This window comes from Hemitrygon akajei, chromosome 7, assembly GCF_048418815.1.
Source record: "Hemitrygon akajei chromosome 7, sHemAka1.3, whole genome shotgun sequence".
NCBI classification, from domain to species: domain Eukaryota; kingdom Metazoa; phylum Chordata; class Chondrichthyes; order Myliobatiformes; family Dasyatidae; genus Hemitrygon; species Hemitrygon akajei.
In genome coordinates, this window is record NC_133130.1 from 28,127,749 (window position 1) to 28,150,923 (window position 23,175).

General features: G+C 41.4%; 1 protein-coding gene across 1 annotated transcript in view; it reads left to right on the forward strand.

The window, feature by feature from the left end:
• Positions 1-6,908: 6,908 nt before the first annotated feature.
• The window catches only part of adpgk2 (ADP-dependent glucokinase 2), a 40,132-nt gene continuing 23,865 nt past the window's right edge, over positions 6,909-23,175 (forward strand). Inside the window, exon 1 of the mRNA XM_073050563.1 lies at positions 6,909-7,374. Coding sequence (XP_072906664.1) covers positions 7,200-7,374 — 175 coding nt within the window. The 5' untranslated portion in view covers positions 6,909-7,199. The remainder of the gene's footprint in view (positions 7,375-23,175) is intronic.

Genomic DNA, 23,175 nt, shown 5'->3' on the forward strand with positions numbered 1-23,175 from the left:
TGTTGTGCCAGTGGGAAAATTGGAGCAGATCCAAGCCACCTCTTAGGTAGGAGTTGATGTTGCATCACAAAACTCTCAAAACACTTCATTACTGTGGATCTAAGTGCTACTGGGCAATAGTCATTAAGGCAGATTACCACTTCCTTCTTAAGCGCCAGTATAATTGAAGCTTGCTTGAAACAGTTAGGTACCTCAGACTGCTAAAGCAAGAGGTTAAAAATCTCAGTGAACACTCCAGCCAGTTGATCAGCAGGGGTCTTTCATACCCATCTGGGCCGGATGCTTTCTGTGGGCTCACTCTCCTGAAGGATGCTCTCATGTCAGTCTCAGAGACTGAAATCATTGGATCATCAGAGGCTGTGAAGTTTGTGATGGTTCAACCATGGTTTGACAGTCAACGCAAGCATTGAAGGCGTTGAGCTTCTCCTTCTTTGCAGGCAATCACAATGGAATAAATCCAGTAAAATCAATGAAAACCTACATACAAAGACTGACGTACAAAGTCCATGGGTTGCGGAATCAGTTCAGATTTGAGGTGAGTGAAGTTATCCATGCTGGTTCAGGAGCCTGATGGTTGAAGGGTCATAACTGTTCCTGGAAATTCATGTATGCACCTCCTTCCGGACAGAAGCAGCCAGAAGAAAGCATGACCAGCTCTCTAAATTAACAGCATCAAATTTTCAAGATCCGTTTACGATCAAGTCTGACAAGTACATGTATGCACAAGTGCATTCTTGCGGTGTAACCCTTCTTCTTGTTTTTTGAGTAGTTCCCCTTGAGTGTGTCTATATTTAGTTCAATTACTTTTGCAAGAGTGACTTCTGCATTATCACTACTTTTGGAGTAAATAAGTGCCTTTTCAATCCTTGGTGATTTGTGGTATTTCTTGGTGATTTGTGGTATTTCTTGGTGATTTGTTAAATTGATAGCCTACACTTATTTTTTAAAGGAAGAGTTTACTTGATCAGTTGAATGGAATGCCTTTCCTTCCATTTGCCCAGCAGCATTTTCATCAGCTTGCCCAAGATCAAGGTGGAGCGGTTCAACAATTCTCTACTTGCCTTTGGCAGGCAGCAAAAGACTGCAAATTTTCTAACTGACACAGACAACCAAATCAGGGATGCCATAGTGGGAAAACATAACTCAGGTCTACCTGTGAGAGAAAACTACTGCAGAATATGCAACGCTCACTGCTTGCCCGCACACTGGAAATAGCGGCACAATGTGAAAAAGTAGAGGAACAGTGCAGCCCGAAACATCGACTGTACTCTTTTCCAAAGATGCTGCCTGGCCCGCTGAGCTCCTCCAGCACTTTCTGTGAGTTGTCAGCCGTGTCACTCCAAGGGAGCCAGGCAGAGACCGTGCACCATGTTTCACACCCTGAAGGAAAAAAAAGTCTATTAATTCAAATGAAAGGAAATGCTACAGATGTGGAAGTACAGATCACCTGGATAGAGACCCAAAGTACTTAGCTCATAGATAGACTTACATAAAATGCACTGTAAAGGACCACTTTGCAAAAATGTGCCAGTCAGAAGGATTAAAGGCACAAAAAGTGAACAATGTTGAGGATGAACAGGAAGAATTTGCATTTGTTGTTAATGAGACAGAATCATCTGGAAAAAAAAATACTTTTTGTGTAAATCAGTGCATGCTATTAGATTCAGGAGCCAGAAGTAAAGTACTGGGTGCAAATGTGTGGGAAAAATTTAAGTCATAGAAGATAAAGTGACATTCATGTATTCCCAAATGGAAGATCTAGCACATTATTGGAGGTTAAGTGGGTGTTTGAATGTGAAAAGAAGTATTGAACACAGAACAGACTAAGCAGAGTTCATCGTGATAAAAGGCAATAGTGAACCACTCCTAGGGAGAGAAACAGCTACAAAATTGGGTGTATTAAGAAGTGGAGAAAATATATCAGTAGTGACAGATGTTAAAGAGTCACTTAAGCTGCAGTACCCAAAAGTGTTTGCAGGGGTAGGAAAGCTGACCGCTCAGCAGATCAGTCTATACATTGACTATAACTAATAGACTATTAACCCAGTCAAGGTAAAGCCTGTGGCCCAGCCACTCCGATGCATACCTTCCAACTTAAGGGAGGCTTTTAAGAAAAAAAATTGAACAGCTAATGAAAATGGACGTTGAGGAAGTTGAAGGCCCATCTCTTTTGGTTAACCCAGTAGTAAAACCCGACAAGGACATCAGAATGTGCCTAGACATGAGAAGAGCAAATGAAGTAATTGTGAGGGAAGGATATCCCATTCCAACTGTAGACAGGGTAAGAATGGTGCTGCAGTGTTTAGCAAACTAGACTTGAAATGGGGCTATCACCAGATAGAGCTAACTCCAGAATCCAGAGAGATAATCACATTTGCTGTGCATAATTGAGTGTACAAGAGTCTGATACTTGGTGTGTCATCAGCCAGTGAGCAGTACCAGCATGAGATAGCAAATGCTTCAGCTGGAATTGAAGGAGTTGGAAACATCTTGATGATGTGATTGTACATGTGGCTAACCAAAAACTGCATGATGAGAGATTGCAAGCTGTCTTAAAGAGACTCGCAGAGTGTGGACTGACACTGAACCAGGAGAAATGTCAGTTCAACATGGACAGACCAGTTACCGTGGGAATTCTCGTCACAGAAAGGCAACTGAGGAGAGAGTGCGAGCAGTCATGGAGACCTGTGAACCACAGAAGTGAGGCATTTCCTACGTCTTGTCAGCTACAGCAGCAGATTCATACCACAGTTTGCAACTTTGTCAGAACCACCGAGGCGGTTGACTAGTTCAAGTTTGGAGAAGAATAGAGACAAGTATTCAAAGCCGTAAAAGAGGAGCTAGCAAGAGCAGGTACATTGGCCTATTTTGATAAAGATGCGCCAACTAAAGTAAAAGCAGATGCCAGTCCAGTTCGACTGGGGGCACCACTCATACAAAAACAAAATAAAGAAATGGTACCTGTCTGCTATGTGAGCTGTAATCTCACAGAAGTTGAACTAAAATACTCACAAACAGAGCGAGAAGCATTAGCGCTAGTATGGGTCTGTGAAAGACTTCATCCTTATTTGTACGTGAGAAAGTCTGACCTGATCGCAGATCACAAACCTTTGGAGATGATTTACAGCCCAAGATCTAAACCATGTGCACGTACAGAGCAGTGGGCCTTGAGATTGCAACCACATGACTACAGAGTCATACACATGCCAGGAGAACAGAACATTGCACACCCACTGTCAAGGCTTCTCGGAGAAACTGCTCAGGAAGAGAGAGACAAGCACGATTCAGAAGAATATGTCAGGTTCAAAGCTGTGAGTGCTATGCTTAAAACCCTGACAACACGAGAGGCGGCGAGAGCATCAGCCACAGATCCAGAGCTGCAGGAGGTGCGTAAAGCCATCATGAATAGACACTTTGAGAACTGTAAGGCATATGCACCCATTGCAAATGAGCTGTGTGTAGTGGGTCATCCTATCCTCAGAGGGACAGGGAATGTGTTACCTAAATCCTTGCACACATGGGCACTCGCTGGAGATCATGAAGGACACTTGGGAATAGTTGGTACAAAACAGTATCTCAGAACCAAGGTTTGGTGGCCTGGTATGGATAAAGCAGCTGAGAAGCACTGCAAAACTTGTCATGGCTGTCAAACTGTATCTAGACCCACCTTCCAGAACCACTAAAACCGACACCATTACCAGATGGTCCCTGGCAGGAAGTAGCTGTTGATTTGCTCTGACAATTGCCAGCAAACCACTCCATTCTAGTAGTAGTTTATTACTACAGCCGATTTTATGAATATGATATTTTGACCTCTACAATTGCAGAGTTATTGACAGTCTGAAGAACATTTTCAGATGACATGGACTGCCCATATATATCAAATCAAATAATAGACCTCAATTCAGATCTGAACAGTTCAAGGAATATTATGAGAGTATTGGACTCAAAAACACCTGAAAAAAAACACCAAAGTGGGCTGAGTCAGATGGTGAAGTGAAGCACCAAAATGCATCCCTGATGAAAACAATTAGAATTGCTCGAGCAGAAGGACTTGACTGGAAATGATCTGAGAAAGTATGGGACTGTGTACAGATGGGTGGAACATACAACTACAGGGAGAAGTCCTGCTGAACTTCTCTACAACCACAAAATGAGGGGGAAGTTACCAGACATCAAGGAGGTACACGCAGCAGAAATGGAAGTACAAGATTGGGAAACAGAACAAAAAGGAAAGTACAAGCTGTATGCAGACAATCACAGAGGCGCAGAAGAGTCTACTGTAAAAGTTGGGGGCACTGTGCTTGTCCGACAAGAAAAAGTGGACAAGTTCACCACACCTGTCAACTCAACAACACACAGGGTGGTGAGCAAAACAGAAAATCAATTTCTCTAACTGGAGTGCGGTATGCAAGGAACATGTGTAAAAAAGTTCGACACAAGAGAGAGTTTTGACAAGCGGGAGGAAATTCAAACATTTGACAATGAGCTACCGGGACAGCAGGACAACATGATGGACAGTTATGAACAAGCTAAGGTTCATAGTGAGCAAAAGCCATTACAATACCAGATATTGAAGGCAAAGAGAACCTGGTAGAGACTCAAAGGGTTAGATAACAACCTCTGAAGTTTAATGATTTTGTACTGAAGTAGAGTTGTGGGTTGTGGGTTTTGAAACAATGAAAACTATTGTAAGATGAAAATGAAGTTTTCTGTTCCAGAGTTATCACTAAGTTGAAACAGAAAATATGTTGGTTACAGTCATGCATATCAGAGAATATGTTTTGAATTGAAATGGTTAAATCAGTGAGTTGAATGTGGTCTGAAACAGTGAAGTTCATTTCTCAAGTTTTGAGGGATGTTATGTATTAAAATGGTAAGGTCAGTTGATGTTTGACATTTGTCAAGTACAGTGATGATGTCATTATTCTGAGACAGAGCTACACGTGATGTCAGGGAGCATGGAAGTGAGAATGAAAAATAAAGACATATTCAGAGCATGAAGCATAGTGTCATGATATATACTATCAAATTAACTACTAAGATAGGGTGTAAATACACAACAATAACAAGCTGACCGAAAACTATACGTAGTAGAATCAGAATCGGGTTTATTATCACTGGCATGTGACGTGAAATTTGTTAACTTAGCAGCAGCAGCTCAATGCAATACATAAACTAGCAGAGAGAGAAAAAATAATAAATAAAATAATAAATAAACAAGTAAATCAATTACATATATCAAATAGATTTTTTTTTAAATGTGCAAAAACAGAAATACTATATATTTAAAAAGTGAGGTAGTGTCCAAAGCTTCAATGTCCATTTAGGAATCGGATGACAGAGGGGAAGAAGCTGTTCCTGAATCTCTGAGTGCGTGCCTTCAGGCTTCTGTACCTCCTACCTGATGGTAACAGTGAGAAAAGGGCATGCCCTGGGTGCTGGAGGTTCTTAATGGACACTGCCTTTCTGCGACACTACTCCCTAAAGATGTCCAGGGTACTTTGTAGACTAGTGCCCAAAATGGAGCAGACTAGATTTACAACCTTCTGCAGCTTCTTTCAGTCCTGTGCAATAGCCCCTCCATACCAGACAGTGATGCAGCCTGTCAGAATGCTCTCCACAGTACAACTATAGAAGTTTTTGACTGTATTTGTTGACATGCCAAATCTATTCAAACTCCTAATAGCTCTGATCTAAGCAGAGTTCAGTATAGGCCTTGCATAACTTCCATGTTTTTGTTCTTTACTAATAAACCAAATAAACAATAAAGAAAGAAACCTAACAACATAAAAACACAAAATGCTGGCAGAACTCAGCAGGCCAGACAGCATCTATGGGAGGAGGTAGTGACGATGTTTTGGGCTGAAACCCTTCATCAGGAGTGACCTAACAACATGTTTTTTTTTATCATGGCTTTCCTAACCAGCAGCACTATTTTCAATGATTTGTCTATCTTGTATTCCCAGATTTCTCATTCCTCTACTCCGGAACGCCCATTCATCGAGATAGGTGATATTTCCACTGTCATGGTCAAAACAACCGCTGCTGCCGGCAAAACTACAAATTTGTTATACTCGCATGTTGTGACTTCACTCAAATAGTGGTTGCTCCAAAAGTCAAGGGCATGTACTGCAATCCTTTATTTCCAATTAGCAAACATAATCTTGATCGATGAAACTGAAGCATATCCAAGTGTAAACTAAGCATAATTGAATGTTCAGCAAAAGATTCAACATCGGTCGGCCTCCAGCTACTACAAAAGCAAGAATACATAATTTATTCCCTTCTCTTTTCCCACGCCCCCACTCATGAAACTAGTTACCATAATAAACATGCGACATAGAATACGATGCAGATAGAGAACAGACGCATGGCTTTCAAAGATGCTATATTCCTCTTTTATTAAGTGTATTCCTTTCGATATTTAACACCCACCATCCCTAACCACACAGTGTTGGCATGAGCCCCAGCTTGCCGTCAATAACAGTGACATTGGACAATGCTGATAGCGTAGAACTAACTGGATAACGCCTCCAAAGAATCGCCACATAGACAATAACATGAACAAGTCTCTTTCCAAACTTCTTTAATCCGTGATCCAAACTCACTAGGTCGCCACGTTGGGCTGAAGACGTCAAATTGCACAACGTAGATATACGCGCAACTCCAACACACCCGCAGGCACATATCTCTCGGCCAATTTGATTGGGCAGCCGCCCTGCTAATCAGCCGCATTCGCCAAGGAACGGTGCTCGTCTCGTCTCGTCCCGCCCCTTTCTCGCTCCAACTGACTTTATTGTTAAACCGTTCTCGTTTGACGCCATTCTGACCCCAGCGGAAGCCTCATTGGACCAACGGGACTTCCTGGTTTTTTCTTATTGGTGGATAGGGAGGTCAATCTTGGCAACAACCGTCTCCGGGGTTTTCGATCCCGGAATATGGGGGCGTTGTTGGTGAAACACATCCGTGCTTTTTGATCTTGACAGTTGTACCAGTTCTTATTTAGACTAATTTCCTCCCCGTTTTGTTTTCACTTCAACGAATCCGCGCAGGATCGGGGTCAGCGTCACCCGTGTGTTACCGTGGTAACGACCCCTCCCACCCGAGTGGAGGTTGTCGCTCGCGAACTCCGTTTCGATCTCGGCTGCCGTTCTGGTTGCCGTGGTGACCCACCGGACCCACCGGCAGCCCTCGCCATGGGCCACGGACTCAAGTGCGGGGTGGTCATCTCCGTCTGCGCCGTCTTCATGGCTTATTGGTACCGGCATCAGGTGGACCACGAGCTGGACTTGCGGCTGGAGACGGTGCTCTCGTCGCTACTGAAAGCCGAAAGGAAGGTGGACCTGCACCGGCGGCCCCGAGTGGCAGTAGGTGAGGAAACGGAGGTGCAATGGGATGGCTTCCGATTGTTAAGTGAGCTTTGTTAAACGAGACGTCCTGTCAGTGTATCGTTCCAGCGATTAACTTCTCCAAAAGCAGTTGATTTCTTGGAAAAAAAATCTACCCTGACGGCATCTTTAAACGCTCTTCTGCTGCTGAGTTGTAATTTGCTGTTTAGAAAAACAGTACTCAGTGTAACTAAAAGAAATACTTAAAAAAACAAAGTGTGTAATTATTCACTCAGTATATTTGTTATCTTAGTGTGTATTGTTATCAGTCCAGTGTGCTGAGCAGCGAAGCCAGAATTGCTGACATGTATGCCAATAATACTGAGGACTTTGGAAGAACATTTATAAATAATGTTGCTAGACCAGGGACACTGAATGAAATTGGGATTTTCGGAGGCAAAATAACACACCTGCTGGAGATGAGAAGTAAAATCTGGTGTGCAGCAGCTGACAATTAGCGAACAGTTAATGTTTTGGTTCAGTGTTAAAGAAATCGTAGGCGAAGAAACAGCTGTGTTGCAGGGAAGGAAAATAAGGGAGGAGAAAATCAAAGGGAAATAAGGGAGACCTAATGTGGATCATGGAGAAATGTAAATGGCAACAGCCATGATTTCAGGATGTGTATTGCATACATTTCTCTGACATAAATAAATGTACCTATTGTCGTGGGCCCTGGATTGTTGGGATGGGGGAATGCGGTGGAGAAGAAAGAAACAAGTATTTGTAGCATCTCTAGTGATTGCATGGCAAAGTCCTGTAGAAAGGAGAAAAGGTCTCAGACGTTATTGTAATGTTTTTGATCTCAGAATCAGGTTTGTTACCACTGGCATGTGAGTGAAATTTGTTGACTTAGCAACAGCAGTTCAATGCAATACATAATCTAGCAGAGAGAAAAATAATAATAAATAAAACATAAATAAATGAGTAAATCAATTACATATACTGAATAGATCATTTTAAAATGTGCAAAAGTAGAAATACTGTATATTTTAAAAAAGTGATGTAGTGTCCAAAGCTTCAAAGTCCACTTAGGAATCGGATGGCAGAGGGGAAGAAGCTGTTCCTGAATTGCTGAGTGTGTGCCTTCAGGCTTCTGTACCTCCTACCTGATGGTAACAGTGAGAAAAGGGCATGCCCTGGGTGCTGGAGGTCTTTAATAATGGAAGCTGCCTTTCTGAGACACTTTTCCCTAAAGATGTCCTGGGTACTTTGTAGGCTGGTACCCAAGATGGAGCTGACTAGATTTACAACATCCTGCAGCTTCTTTCGAAACGTTTGGTGTGTTTGTGTATACATGTTATACTGACCACTGACACCAGGCAGTCACTGAAGAATATTGATAATGACTGGAGACACCCATCAATGGCAAACCAGAAACAATAATGGTCATGGATAGACCATAATCACCCACTTCATATGACACTGCACATGATGATGATATACCACAAGGGTCTGGGCCCGAAATGAGATGCTGCTTGGCCTGCTGAGTTCCTCCAGCATTTTGTGGACAGTGTCTCAAAATGAGAACTGGGATTATGACAGCATGTCATTTAGGTCTGAATGCTGCACAATATGGTCTGCTTTGTATCATAAAGCAGATGAGAGAGAAGGCAGTTTACCAAATTATTAATACTCGCTGAAAGGGCAGTAGGTAGGAAGCTACCAAACATAAACTTGCAGAGGTGTGCATTTCTTAGATTTTTTTTGTAGTTCTTATTGCCTTGACAGCCAATGTTGATATTGCCCAATGTGGACAGCACCCACCCTGCAAATTGCTTTTTCCAGAAGCTCCCTCCTGGAAGGCACTATAGCACTATTAAAGCAAAAACTTAACGCCATTGTAAGAGTCTCTCTCTCCCCACCCCGCCCAAGATGTTACACTGTGATTAGAGCCAATAAAAGCAGTAATTTTTGACACTTATAATTTGCAAGAAATAAGTAATGACAGTTCAGAATCACTTTGCTCACTGCAGTTTCATCTAATCTCAGTCTTTAATAGTGTCGCTAGTCCTGGACTCCCTGCCATTTGGGAACATACTTGGTGTATCCACACAGTATTTGTAGCTCCTTAAGTTTTAAGATGGCTAGAGATAATAAATATGGACTTTGCTGGAGAGTGTTAAATTGGAGCAGGGCAAAATACAAGAGCATTAGGTAGGAAGTGGAGAAAGCTAATAGGAAACAGAGGTTTTTGGGCAAGTCTCCATCTGACATGTGAAGGGTGATTAAAGACCAACTGAATGGACCTCAGGACAGTTTGGTTCCGGTAAGAAGGAAGGACAAGAATAGCAATACAAGAGAATCTTGTATGTCAAGTGAGATGTAGAATTTAGTTAGAAAGAAATAGGAAGGTTTAGGATGCTAAAATCATATAGAGCACTTGAGGATTACAAAGAAGCCAGAAAAGAATTCAAGAAGGGAATTAGGAAAGCCAATTGGGGCTATGAAAAGTCATTGGCAGATAGGATTAAAGAGAATTCTAAGGCATTCTATACTTTCCTCAAGAGCAAGAGGATAACTTGGGAGTGGATTGGGCTACTCAAGGATAAAGGAGCGATTTTGTATGAAGGAGGTGGAGGATATGGATGAGGTCCTAAATGAGAACTTTGCCTCAGTATTTGTTAAGAAGGACATAGCAGATAGGAAGATCAGTGTGGAGCATGCTAATTTACTAGGGTTTTTTTGAGATAAAGGAAGGTGCATTGTGTCTTAAAGAATATTAAGGTGGATAATTCCTCAGGGTCTGATGGGATATACCCCAGATTACTGAGAGAGGAGGGGGATGAGATTGCTGGGTTGCTGACCGTTATCTTTGTATCCTTTCAAGCTAAGTCACTTTTTATTGTCATTTTGACCATAACAAAATAGTACAGTACATAATAAAAATGAGACAACGTTTTCTCAGGACCATGGTGTTACATGACACAGTACAAAAACTACACTGAACTACGTAAAAAAAACAACACAAAAAAACTACACTAGACTACAGACCTACCCAGGACTGCATAAAGTGCACAAAACAGTGCAGGCATTACAATAAATAATAAACAAGACAATAGGGCAGTAAGGTGTCAGTTCAGGCTCTGGGTATTGCGGAGTCTGATGGCTTGGGGGAAGAAACTGTTCCATCGTCTGGTCGTGAGAGCCCAAATGCTTTGGTGCCTTTTCCCAGACGGCAGGAGGGAGAAGAGTTTGTATGAGGGGTGCGTGGGGTCCTTCATAATGCTGTTTGCTTTGTGGATGCAGCGTGTAGAGTAACTGTCTGTAATGGCGGGAAGAGAGACCCTGATGATCTTCTCAGATGACCTCACTATCCACTGCAAGGTCTTGTGATCTGAGATGGTGCAATTTCCGAACCAGGCAGTGATGCAGCTGCTCAGGATACTCTCAATACAACCCCTGTAGAATGTGATGAGGATGCGGGGTGGGAGATGGACTTTCTAGCCACAAGTGAGGTCCCAGAGGACTGGCAATAGCTAATGTTCAAGAAAGGAAATAGGGATAATCCTGGAAACAATAGACTAGTAAGTCTCATGTCAGTGGTAGGGAAGTAATCGAAGAGGATTCTTGAGGATAACATTTGAGTATTTGGAAAACCATACCCTAATTAGGAGCAGTCAACATGACCATGCTGGGCAAGCCGTTTACTAACGTGACTGAGTTTTTTTTTGAGGAGTTAACAAAGGTGATTGTTGAAGGTAGAGATGTGAATGTTGACGATGTGGATTTTAGTAAAGCCTTTGACAGGGTCTCTCATGGGAGTTTCATCCAGAAGATTTTGATGCCTGGGAGCCACCTGTTTGGATTCAGAAATGGCTTGCCCATGGAAAAAAGAGGGTCGTGGTTGAAGAGACATATTCTGGCAGGAGGTCTGTGATTAGTGGTGTTCTGCGGGGATCTGAGGTGTAATCTCCACTATTTGTGATGTATATAAATGACCTGGATGAAAATATAGATAGGTGAGTTAGGAAGTTTGTAGATGATATGAAGATTGGTGGTGGTGTGAATAGTATAAAAGGATGCATTGGGTTATAGATCAGTTGCATATATGGGCTGCGAAATGGCAGATGGAGTTTAACCCAGCCAAATGTGAAGTGTAACACTTGGGTGATCAGATGTGAAGAGGCAGTACTCTGTCTCTTAAGACCCTTAAGGGTGTTTATGTGCAGAAGGATCTTGGGGTCCAAGTTCATAGCTTCTCGAAAGTGGCTTTGTAAGTTAACGGGGTGTTAAAACATACATACAAAGGCTTGGATTTATTCGTCCATGAAATGAATTTGAGAGTCAGAGATGCATTGCAGCTTTATGAAACTAATTAGGCTGCATTTGGAATATTGCATTTACTTCTGGTCACTGCATTATAGGAAGGATGTTGAAATTTTGGAGATGGTGCAAAAGAGGTTTATCAGGAGTATTGTGAAGGAATAAGGGCATAGACTATTTTCTAAATGGGGGGAAAATAATTCAAAAATCAGACATGCAAAGAGAATTGTGAGTCCTTGTGCAAGATTTCCTGAAGGTTAACTTGCAGGTTGAGTTGGTAGTAAGGAAGGCAAATGCAATGTTAGCAATCGTTTTGAGGGGACTAGCACGTAAGAGCAAGGATGTGATGCTGAGGTTTTATTACCATATAACCACATAACAATTATAGCATGGAAACAGATCATCTCAGCCCTTCTAGTCCGTGCTGAACGCTTACTCTCACGTAGTCCCACTGACCTGTACTCAGCCCATAACCCTCCATTCCCTTCCTGTCCATGTACCTATCCAATTTTTTTTTAAATGACAATATCGAACCTGCCTCTACCACTTCTACTGGAAGCGTGTTCCACACAGCTACCACTCTCTGAGTAAAGAAGTTCCCCCTCGTGTTACCCCTAAACTTTTGCCCCCAACTCTCAACTCATGTCCTCTTGTTTGAATCTCCCCTATTCTCAATGGAAAAAGCCTATCCACGTCAACTCTATCCATCCCCCTCATAATTTTAAATACCTCTATCAAGTTCCCCCTCAACCTCCTACGCTCCAAAGAATAAAGACCTAACTTGTTCAACCTCTCTCTGTAACTTAGGTGCTGAAACCCAGGTAACATTCTAGTAAATCTCCTCTGTACTCTCTCTATTTTGTTGACATCTTTCCTGTAATGCGGTGACCAGTACTGTACACAATACTCCAAATTTGGCCTCACCAATGCCTTGTACAATTTTAACATTCCATTCCAAATCCTATACTGAATGCTCTGATTTATAAAGGCCAGCATACCAAAAGCTTTCTTCACCACCCTATCCACATGAAATTCCACCTTCAGGGAACTATGCACCATTATTCCTAGATCTGTCCTAGAATGCACTCTGTTCTACTGCATTCCTCAATGCCCTACCATTTACCATGTATGTCCTATTTGGATTATTCCTATCAAAATGTAGCACCTTATACTTATCAGCATTAAACTCCATCTGCCATCTTTCAGCCCACTCTTCTAACTGGCCTAAATCTCTCTACAAACTTTGAAAACCTACTTCATTATCCACAATGCCAACTACCTTAGTATCATCTGCATACTTACTAATCCAATTTACCACCCCATCATCCAGATCATTAATGTATATGACAAACAAAACTGGACCCATTACAGATCCCTGAGGGACACCACTAGTCACTGGCCTCCAACCTGACAAACAGTTATCCACCACTACTCTCTGGCAACTCCCATCCAGCCACTGTTGAATCCATTTTACTACTTCAATATTAATACCTAACAATTGAACCTTCCTAACTAACCTTCTTTGTGGAACCTAAGGCATTGGTCGACTGAACTTGGAATATTATGAGCAGTTTTTGGGTCCCTTATTTAAGAAAAGATTGCTGTCATTGGTGAAGGTCCAGAGCAGATTCTCAAGAAGTCTGGGTTATCATATGAGGAACATTTGATGGCTCTGGGCCTGTACTTTCTGGAATCTAGAAGAATGAGGGGGAACATTAAAAGGCCTAGATAGAGTGGATGTGAAGAAAATGTTTCTTATAGTCTAGGACAAGAGGACACAACTACAGAATAGAGGGGTGTTCATTGAGAACAGAGATGAGAAGGCATTTCTTTAGCCAGAGGGTGATGAATCTGTAGCATTCATTGCCATGGACAGCTATATATAGAGGCCAAGCCTTTGAATATATTTAAAGTGGAGGTTGATAGGTTCTTGGTTAGTCAAGGTGTCAGATTACATGAAGAAGGCGGGAGGATGGGGGTTGAGTGGAATAATAAATCAGCCACGATGGAATGCAGTGTGGACTTAATGGGCCGAGTGGCCTAATTGTTATCAGGATTCTGGAGGGCATGTACTAGAAGGAGAGCTTAGGCAAACTAGGTTTGTTTTCTCTGGAGCGATAGAGACTGAGGGGAGACCTCAGTGGTTTATAAGATTATGAAAGGCATAGATAGGGAATCTTTTCCCCAGGGTTGAAATGTCTAATACCAGAAGGCATACATTTAAGGTGAGGGGGGCAGGGTTTGATTTACAGAATGTTGGGGAGCCTGGGATGTGCTGCCTGAGTTGGTGGCACAGGCAAACACAGTAGATGTGTTCAACACATGACACGTGTTAAACACATGAGTGTGCAGGAAATGGATATTGTGCAAGCAGAAATGATTAGATTATTTGGGCCTTTGATTATTAATGTAATTTGTTTGGCACAACATTTTGGGCCAAAAGGCTTGTTCCTCTGCTGTACTGTTGCGTGTTCTATTTAACTGATCCTAACTTTTTAGCATTTTGAAAGTTTCTACAAGATTCCCTCTTGTAGTGAACACTAGTTGATCCATTCACTCTTCATATGTCAGTCTTGATCAGTGTGGTGAACCTTCACTGAATTTCCCGTATGGCAAAAACAGATAAGGAGACCAAAACTGCATATTTTACTTAAGGTGTGGCCCCATACAATTGCAGCACAACATCCCTGCTCCAAAGCCTGAATTCTCTTGCTCTGAAAGCCTGCTGTATCCTGCTACCATAACCAGTCACTGCTTTGTTACACCGCCCCTCTGCCAGTCTATTGCAGTTCAGTGAACATCTGCCTTCCTATTTTTGCCACTAGAGTGCGTAATCACACATTTATTTGCAATATCATGTATCTTCCCATTCCCTTTAACCTGTCATAATCAAACTGAAGCATCCTCCTCATTACCAGCTTTGTAATGTCTGCAGACTTGGAAATGCATTTAATTTCCTCTTCAATATCATTTATATGTATTGTGAATGTCTGGAGTTCCAATACTGATCTTTGTGATACCTTGGTGTTCACAATCTGCTACTCAGGAAAGATCTGCTTATTCCTACACTTTGTTTTCTGTTAGCCAGCTGCTTAAAAGTCCATACTTTTCTGAAAGTGGCAACACAGATGGGTAGGATGTTAGTCAGGGTGCTGAGTACAGAAGTTGACAAGCCACATTGCAGCTTATTGAAGCTTTGGTTCGGTCACATTGTGGATATTGTATGAAGTTTGGGTCCCCATACTATAGAAAGGTAAAAGAGGGTGCAGATGTTTCCTGGATTTGAGTGCATTAGCTGGAAGAGAGAGTGTCAGAGGCTGAAGGTTGACCTGATCGAAGTATAAATGGTTTATTACTATTACATGTACTGTGGATTAAGATAAGTTTGGATAGATTCATGATGGGATGGGATATGGAGAGCTATGGTCCAAGTGCAGGTTGGTGGGACTAGCCAGAATAATAGTTGAGCATGAACTAGATAGGTTGAAAGGTGTGATTCTGCTGTAGTGATCTGTGACTACAGTGGGAAAATTTTGTCTTGCATGTCATCCATACAGATAACCATCACATCAGTGCATTGAGGCAGTACAAGGAAAAACAATGATAGAATAAGACCATTAGATATAGGAGTAGAATTAGGCCATTTGGCCCAATGAATCTGCTCCGCCATTTCATATTGGCTGATCTAATTTTCCTCTCAGCCCCGATCTTCTGCCTCCTCCCCATATCCCATCATGCCCTGATCAGTCAAGAATCTATTGGCCTCTGTCTTAAATATACATAAAGACGACCTCCACAGCTGCCTGTGACAAAGAACTTCAGAGATTCACCACTCTGTGGCTAGAGAAATTCCTCCTCAGCTCTGTTCTAAAAGGACACCCCTCTACTCTGAGGCTGTGTCCTCTTGTCTTAGACTCTCACAGCACAGGAAACATCGTCACAACATTCATTCTATCAAGGCCTATCACCATTCGATAGGTTTCAATGAGGTCACCCTTCATTCTTCTGAATTCTAGTGAATGCAGGCCCAGATCCATTAAACGCTCTTCATATAAGTCGTTGGATCCTGGAATGATTTTTGTGAACCATCTTTGAACCTTCTCCAGTTTCAGCACATCCTTTCTAAGATAAGGGACCAAAACTGCTCACAATATTCTTAGTGAAGCCTTACCAATGCTTCACCACTGCTCACCAATAAAATCTCAACATTACATACTTGCTTTTGTATTTGAGTCCTCTTGAAATAAATGCCAATATCACATTTGCCTTCCTCACTGCAGACTAAATATGCAAATTAACCTTTAGGGAATCCTGCACGAGTACTCCCAAGTCCCTTTGCGTCTCAGTTTGTATTTTCTCTCTATTTAGAAAATAGTCAATCCTTTCCTTTCTTTTACCAAAGTGCATGATCATACCATTCCTGACACTATATTCCAACTGCCATTTCTTGGCCCATTCTCCTAATTGAAGTCCCTCTGTAGCCTTTCTATTTCCTCAAAACTACCTGCCTCACCACCTATCTTCATATCGTCTGCAAACTTTGCAACAAAGCTATCAATTCCATCATCCAAATCATTTATATATAATGTAAAATGTATCTGTCTCAACACAGACTCCTGTGGAACACCACTAGTCATGGGCAGCCAACCAGAGGAGGCTCACTTTATTCCCACTCTGCCTCCTACCAGTCAGCCACTGCTTTATCCATGCTATAATATTTCCTGTAATACCATGGGCTTGTAGGTTGTTAAGCAGTCTCATGGGTGGCTCCTTGTCAGAGGCCTTCTGAAAATCCAAGTACACAACATCAACCGATTTTTTTCTCTTTGTCTATCCTGCTTGTTATTACTTCAAATAATTCCAACAGATTTGTCAGGTGAGGATTTTCCCCTGAGGAAACCATGCTGACTGTGGCCTATTTTATCATGTGCCTCCAAGTACCCTGAAACCGTCATCCTTAATAATTGACTCCAACATCTTCCCAGCCTCTGAGGTCAGACCAACCGGCCTGTAGTTTCTTTTGCCTCTCTCTCTTCTTGAAGAGTGGAGTACATTTTGCAAATTTCCAGCCTTCCAAAACAATTCCAGAATATAGCGATGATTGAAAGATCATTACTAATGCCTGCAAGAAATCTTCAGCCACTTCTTTCAGAACCCTGGGGTGTACATCATCTGGTCCAGGTGACTTATCTACCTTCAGACCTTTCAGTTTCCCATGAACCTTCTCTCTAGTTATGGTAACTTCACACAGTTCATGATCCCTGACACCTGGAACTTTCACCATACTGGTACAGTCTTCTGCTGTGAAGACTGATGCAAAATACTTATGCAGTTTGACTGTCATTTCTTTGTCCTCCCATTACTACCTCTCCAGCATCATTTTACAACAGTCCAATATCTACGCTCACCTCTCTTTTACACTCTGTCTCTGAAGAAACTTTTGGTATCCTCTTTTACTACTATTGGTTAGCTTACTTTTGTATTCCATCTTTACCTTGATGACATTTTTAGTTGTCTTCTGTTGGTTTTTAAAAGTTTCCCAATCCTCTAACTTCACACTAATTTTTGCTCTATTATATTCCTCCCTTTTGACTTTTAAGTTGTCTTTGACTTCTCAGGTTAGCTATGGTTGTGTCATCTTTCCTTTAGAATACTTCTCCTCTTTGAGATATATATATATCCTGTGCCTTCCAGAAATTCCAGCCATTGTTGCTGTACTGTCATCCCTGCTATTGTTCTTTTCCAATCAATTTTGGCCAAATCCTCTCTCATGCCTTGGTATTTCCCTAACTCCACTGTAATACTGATAGATCTGACTTTAGCTTCTCCTTCTCAACATTCAGGGTGAATTTGATCATATTACGATCACTTGCCCGAAGGTTCTTTTACCTTGAGGTCTCTAATCAATTCTGGGTCATTACCCAACACCCAATTCAGAATAGCTGATCCCCTAGTGGGTTCAGCCTGAGCTGCTCTAAAAAGGCATCTCGTAGGCACTCTGGAAATTCCCCCTCCTGGAATCCAGCACCAATCTGAATGTTGAGTAAGATATTACATTTACAGAGGGAAAGCACTGCAGACAGTTAATAAGGTGCAAGGCCAAGATGAGGTAGATCTTACCATACTTGGAACCGTTCAGAAGCCAATACTCTTAGGTTCTCGTATCTTCTACCTGATTTGGTGTGGCGGGGTGGGGTAGGTAGAAGAAGAGAAGATATCTGAGATGAGTAGGTCTTTGTGCTGGCTGCTTCACTGAGGTAGTGACAAGTGTTGACAGCATCTGTGGAGGAGAAGCTGTTTTTTGTGACGTTCTGAACTGTGTACAGAATTATAAAATTATGAACGGCTTGGATAGGGGAAATGTTCAGAGTTATATTTCCGAGGTGGAAATTTTAAATATTAGAGGGCAAAGAAATAAAGCTTAAAGGACATTTGATGCAAATTTATTTATATCGCCCAATAGGTGCAGCCGTTGGAGGTGATAGATGCAGTGTTTGAGGCATTTAGATAGATGCATGAACAAGCAGGGAAAGCAGGGGTATGGATCATGTGCAGGCAGATAGGATTAGTTAGACTATTATCATCATATGTGTGTACATAGTGGTGCAAAGGGAAAGCACGCGCTGTACTGTTTAGTTCTCTATCACTTGCAGCACTTTATCCCTAATCCCGTGTGCTTCAATTTTTCATATGACTGTACTGATAGCTGCTGAAAGTCTAAATACACCACATACATTGTCAATTATATCCTCAAAATAAAAATTCCATATAGTTTGTCAAGCATGAATTTTCTTTCCTGAATCCATAATGACTTCATCTGATCCTGCTACTTTCAAAGTTTATTGTCAAATACACAAGTACAAAAATCCACAGGTTATTGACAAACATCGGCATCACATAGCATTCATAAGAAAAGCATAAATTGTTCTCAGTTTACATTAGAAAAATCATAATTAGAACAAAAACAGTCCATTTTCACTCATCTGCAAGTGTGCTGCTATTACATCTTTTCTAATAGACTTGAGCATTTTTTCTGCCACCAGCATCCGGCTAAGTGGATAATAATTCGGTTTTCTCTCTACCTCTTCTTTTAAACTTTGAGGTTACATTGGCTATTCCCAAGCAGAGATACTAAGCAAAGGTGATAATTTTAAATAGGGATATGGGCTTAGGACTTAGAAACTTAGAACACAGAAAACCTATAGCACAACACAGGCCCTTCGACCCACAATGCTGTGCCGAACATGTACATACTTTAGAAATTAACTAGGGTTACCCATAGCCCTCTATTTTTCTAAGCTCAATGTACCTATCCAAGAGTCTCTTAATAGACCTTTTGTATCCGCCTCCACCACCATCGCCAGCAGCCCACTCCACACACTCACCACTCTCTGCATGAAAAAACTTACCCCTGACATCTCCTCTGTACCTACTTCCAAGCACCTTAAAACTTTGCCCTCTTGTGTTAGCCATTTCAGCCCTAGGGAAAAAGCCTCTGACTATCCACATGATCAATGCCTCTCATCATCTTAACACCTAATGAGCTTATGAGCATTTAGAAGCAGGTTTGCTATGAGAAAAGGGCTGTGAAAGAGTTGAGACCAGAGCCAGTTTTGAGAGCCTTATAAAGTCATATTTTAAGCTTGTTTGAAATTCTGTTTATACCGATGTGTACTGAACTGTTTCTCTTTCCCTGTGCTGCCTGAATTGTGAACTATTTCCTATATTTTAGATTTACAGTATCTGCAGTTTTATTTCTCGATCTCTTCAAACAATTGTATTAAGTAGGGTCGATGAATCATTCAATAACCTACTCAAATAAAATCGGTGTGTGTATATAAAAGTTATTAATTTTCAGACTATTTTCTCCTGTTTGATTTGCTGTATATCCATGATCCCTGGGTGTCCTTGTGTTCTGAAAAGCTTCAAGCAAACATGGTTGTGTTGGATGGGAATACATCAAGAGCCCATCACAATCAGCACGTTGCTTTGAGTTGGTGGACTGGACGACATTCAGGGATTCATCTTTGGATCTAAATTAATATGTCACAGTTGTCAGTCATCGACTTCATCGAGATCTGTGTGAATGAGAACATAACAGACTTACCCAAATCAAAAGTGGTAGATGAACTAGGAAATTGATAATCTGCTGAGGGCTAGATCTGTGGTGTTCAAACCAGTGATCCAGATCTATGGAAGGCTATGTTAAGAGTGATAAAACAATTCCAATTGAGGTTAGAGATGGAATTGGATGCACATCAGCTCTGCAGGGTTTGCAGGGCATTACTTCCTACAAGATGAAACCTAATGTCATGAATGGCTGTAATGCTTTACTTCCACATGAGCTTTTGTGCATGCTTTGAAAAGAAGAATAAAACTACCCTGTAAATCTGTCTCAGAGGCTGACATTAGAACATCTTTCATGAGAGTGAACCCTTGGTGGGCCAAGGGTGAAAAAGGGGTAGCCATGGGCACTTGCATGGGTCCCAGCTATGCCTGCCTGTTTGTCAGCTACGTGGAACAGTCTATGTTACAAGCCTACACTGGTGACTGTCCCTACACTACATCAACGACTGCATTGGTGCTGTTCCTGCACCTGTGCTGAACTCATCGATTTCATCCACTTTGCCTCCAACTTCCACCTGGCTCTCAAATTCACCTGGTCCATTCCAACACTTCCCTTTCCTTTCTCAATCTGCTCCCTCACTACCATTCAGGGCCCCAAACAGTCCTTCCAGGTGAGGTGACACTTCACCTGTAAATCTATTGGGGTCATATACTGTATTCGGTCTACGTTACAAACCTACACTGGTGACTCTACGCTTGCGGTGTGGCCCCTTGTATATCAGTGAGACCCGATGTAGATTGGGAGACCATCCGCCAGAACAAGTGGGATCTCCCAGCGGCCACCCATTTTAATTCCGCTTCCCATTCCCATTCGTCCATCCAGGACCTCCTCCACTGTTGGAATAAGGCCACACTTAGGTTGGAGGAACAACATTTTATGTTCCATTTGGTTAGCCTCCAACCTGATGGCATGAATATTGATTTCTCAAACTTACCCCCCTCCCCTCGCCCTTCACCATTACCCATCCCCATTGTCCCTCTCATGTTATCTCCTTGCCCACCCACTGGCTCCCTCTGGTGCTCCTCCCCCCCCCCATTTTTTTTCTTTCTTCCATGGCCTTCTGTCTCTTTCACCAATCATTTTCCTAGATCTTTGTTTCATGCCTCCCCCTCCAAGTTACAGCTATTGCCTGGGTTTCTTTCTCCCCTCCCCCACCTTTCAACTCTACTCCTCAGTTTTTTTTATCCAGACCTTCCAAAGGGTTTTGGCCCGAATGGTCGACTACTTTTTTCTATAGATGCTGCCTGGCCTGCTGAATTCCTCCAGCATTTTGTGTGTATTGCCTTGGTGGGCCAAATAGCCTAATGCCGCTCCTGTGTTCTTATGTTTTACGATCTTAATTTTGATGGTTTATGTATCATAAAACTACTTGTATCATAAGATGAGCAGCATAATTTCTTGCTGTGTACCAGTAATGGACAAACTTTATCTGAGAAGGCCAATTTTTATGCACTTGGATAATCATGTTTAAGTTCTGTAACCACACAAAAACGGGAATACAATCTTCAAATTAAAAGTTCAAAGTATATTTATTATCAGATATATATTTATTTATACATTATATAACCTTGAGATTCGCCTCCTAACAAGCGGTCACGAAGCGAAGAAACCCAAAAGAGCCCATATTAAAAATAGACCATTGAACGCCCAATGTGCAAAGGGAAAAAAATCATCATGCCCACTTTTTAAAAAAGACTGTTGGAGCACCCAATGGCTAGAAAAAAAAAGTGCAAGCAAATAGGTTTCTGAACTGAAGTCCACAAGAGAGTTGCATAGTTGAGCACAGAGCTGAGCAAACATTGTGGAGCAGCAATCTGAACCGGTCTGTACCTCGCCTCAGGCCCCGACATGCTGATCTTAATAACAAAGATGAATGCTGCATATGAATAGAGTGCAAGCTGTGGATATGTGTTTTTTAAAAATTAATTCTGTATAAATAAAGCTGTGGTAAAAAGGGAGGGGGAATTGGACTCGTGGTACAGAAAAAGCAAACTATGAAACTTGGGAGACTGTAGTATAAAAGACAAATAATTTTTGTTAATTTACAGACTATTTAACTTGTTTCAACTTATTTATGTGTGTATTTAGTTGAGTCTAACTTGACTAACTTCAAAAATGCTAATTGAGCAATGGTAATTTAAATTACTGCATCAGAGTTGATTGTTTTTGCATGAGGTGAATCCCAAAGTGCCTTTATGACTAATTCAAACTGTTAATCTGCTTGTTTATTTTATTTCTGTTGAATTCTGGATGCATTAGCTGTCAAAATCAATAGTTCTTAACTTTATTAGGGCCAGCATTACTGTAAATGGAGAAAAAAAAGTAAAGCATACAAGATCAAGTCTTGATTATTTTTGTTAATTGTATTACTCAAAATAAATACTTTGGATTTATTTATTTATAGTGATAATAAATAAATAGTGGTAATGGAATTTGAATAATTTGATCTATCTCACTTTAACCTCTAATACTTAAAGGAAGTGTTGGAGGTCAAAAAGGAAGCCTGCAATTAATTTTTGTTTTAAACTTGCTGTAGCTTGTAGTTTAGGACTTATAGGCGACTTCATATTAGATCTGTTTAGGTTCAGGAAATTTGTCATGCCCGAATTTTTGAATCATTATCCTGCATCTCACATTTCAGCATAAACTTTAGAGCATAAACTTTACTGTCGTAGAATTTAAGTGGGAACAAAATAATAAATAAATTAACACAATTTATTTAAAACTCTCATTTCTTGACATGTAGATGACATGGCTTTGCATTTCAGAAAATGAAGATATAGCCTGTGTTCTTGGAATGCAGTCTCTCCACGAAGAGTGGCCTGTGCAGCCGTGCTTGTGTTTCCTCCAGAGTTATGGCATGGAGTTAGTATTTAGCAGTGATCCTGTAATGTTCACTGCCTCACTTGAAGTAAGCTTCCCATGAAAGGTCTCATAAAACAGCAAATTAAGAGGATCCATGTTATCTAGCAACAATGATATTTGAGGAGATAGCTTAGCTTTCTTATTGAAGAATTCTCAAGCATCAAACCTCAAATTCACAATCATATATTAGATTTCTGTTGATTCTACTATGTAAGCATGCAAATAACATGGGGGGATATTCCAAGTTTCCACTTTGCACTTCCTTGAAATAGTAAGCAGATCAGCATCACCTTGAGCTGGAAAGGGAAACAGATCCTGGAGCTTCCCCAGTGATGATTAGTGCCTATAGTTGCTGCTTACATTCCCCATTTCCTTGAACATTTTTTGGAGCTAAAAGGCTGATCATGCTGGCTTGGGCATGGTTCTGGAGACACTGTGGAAAGGCTTGTGTAATATAATAGAGTGATGTCCCACAACTCTTCTGAATACACTTGATTGTCACAAACCCACCTTGCCTTTTGACATACC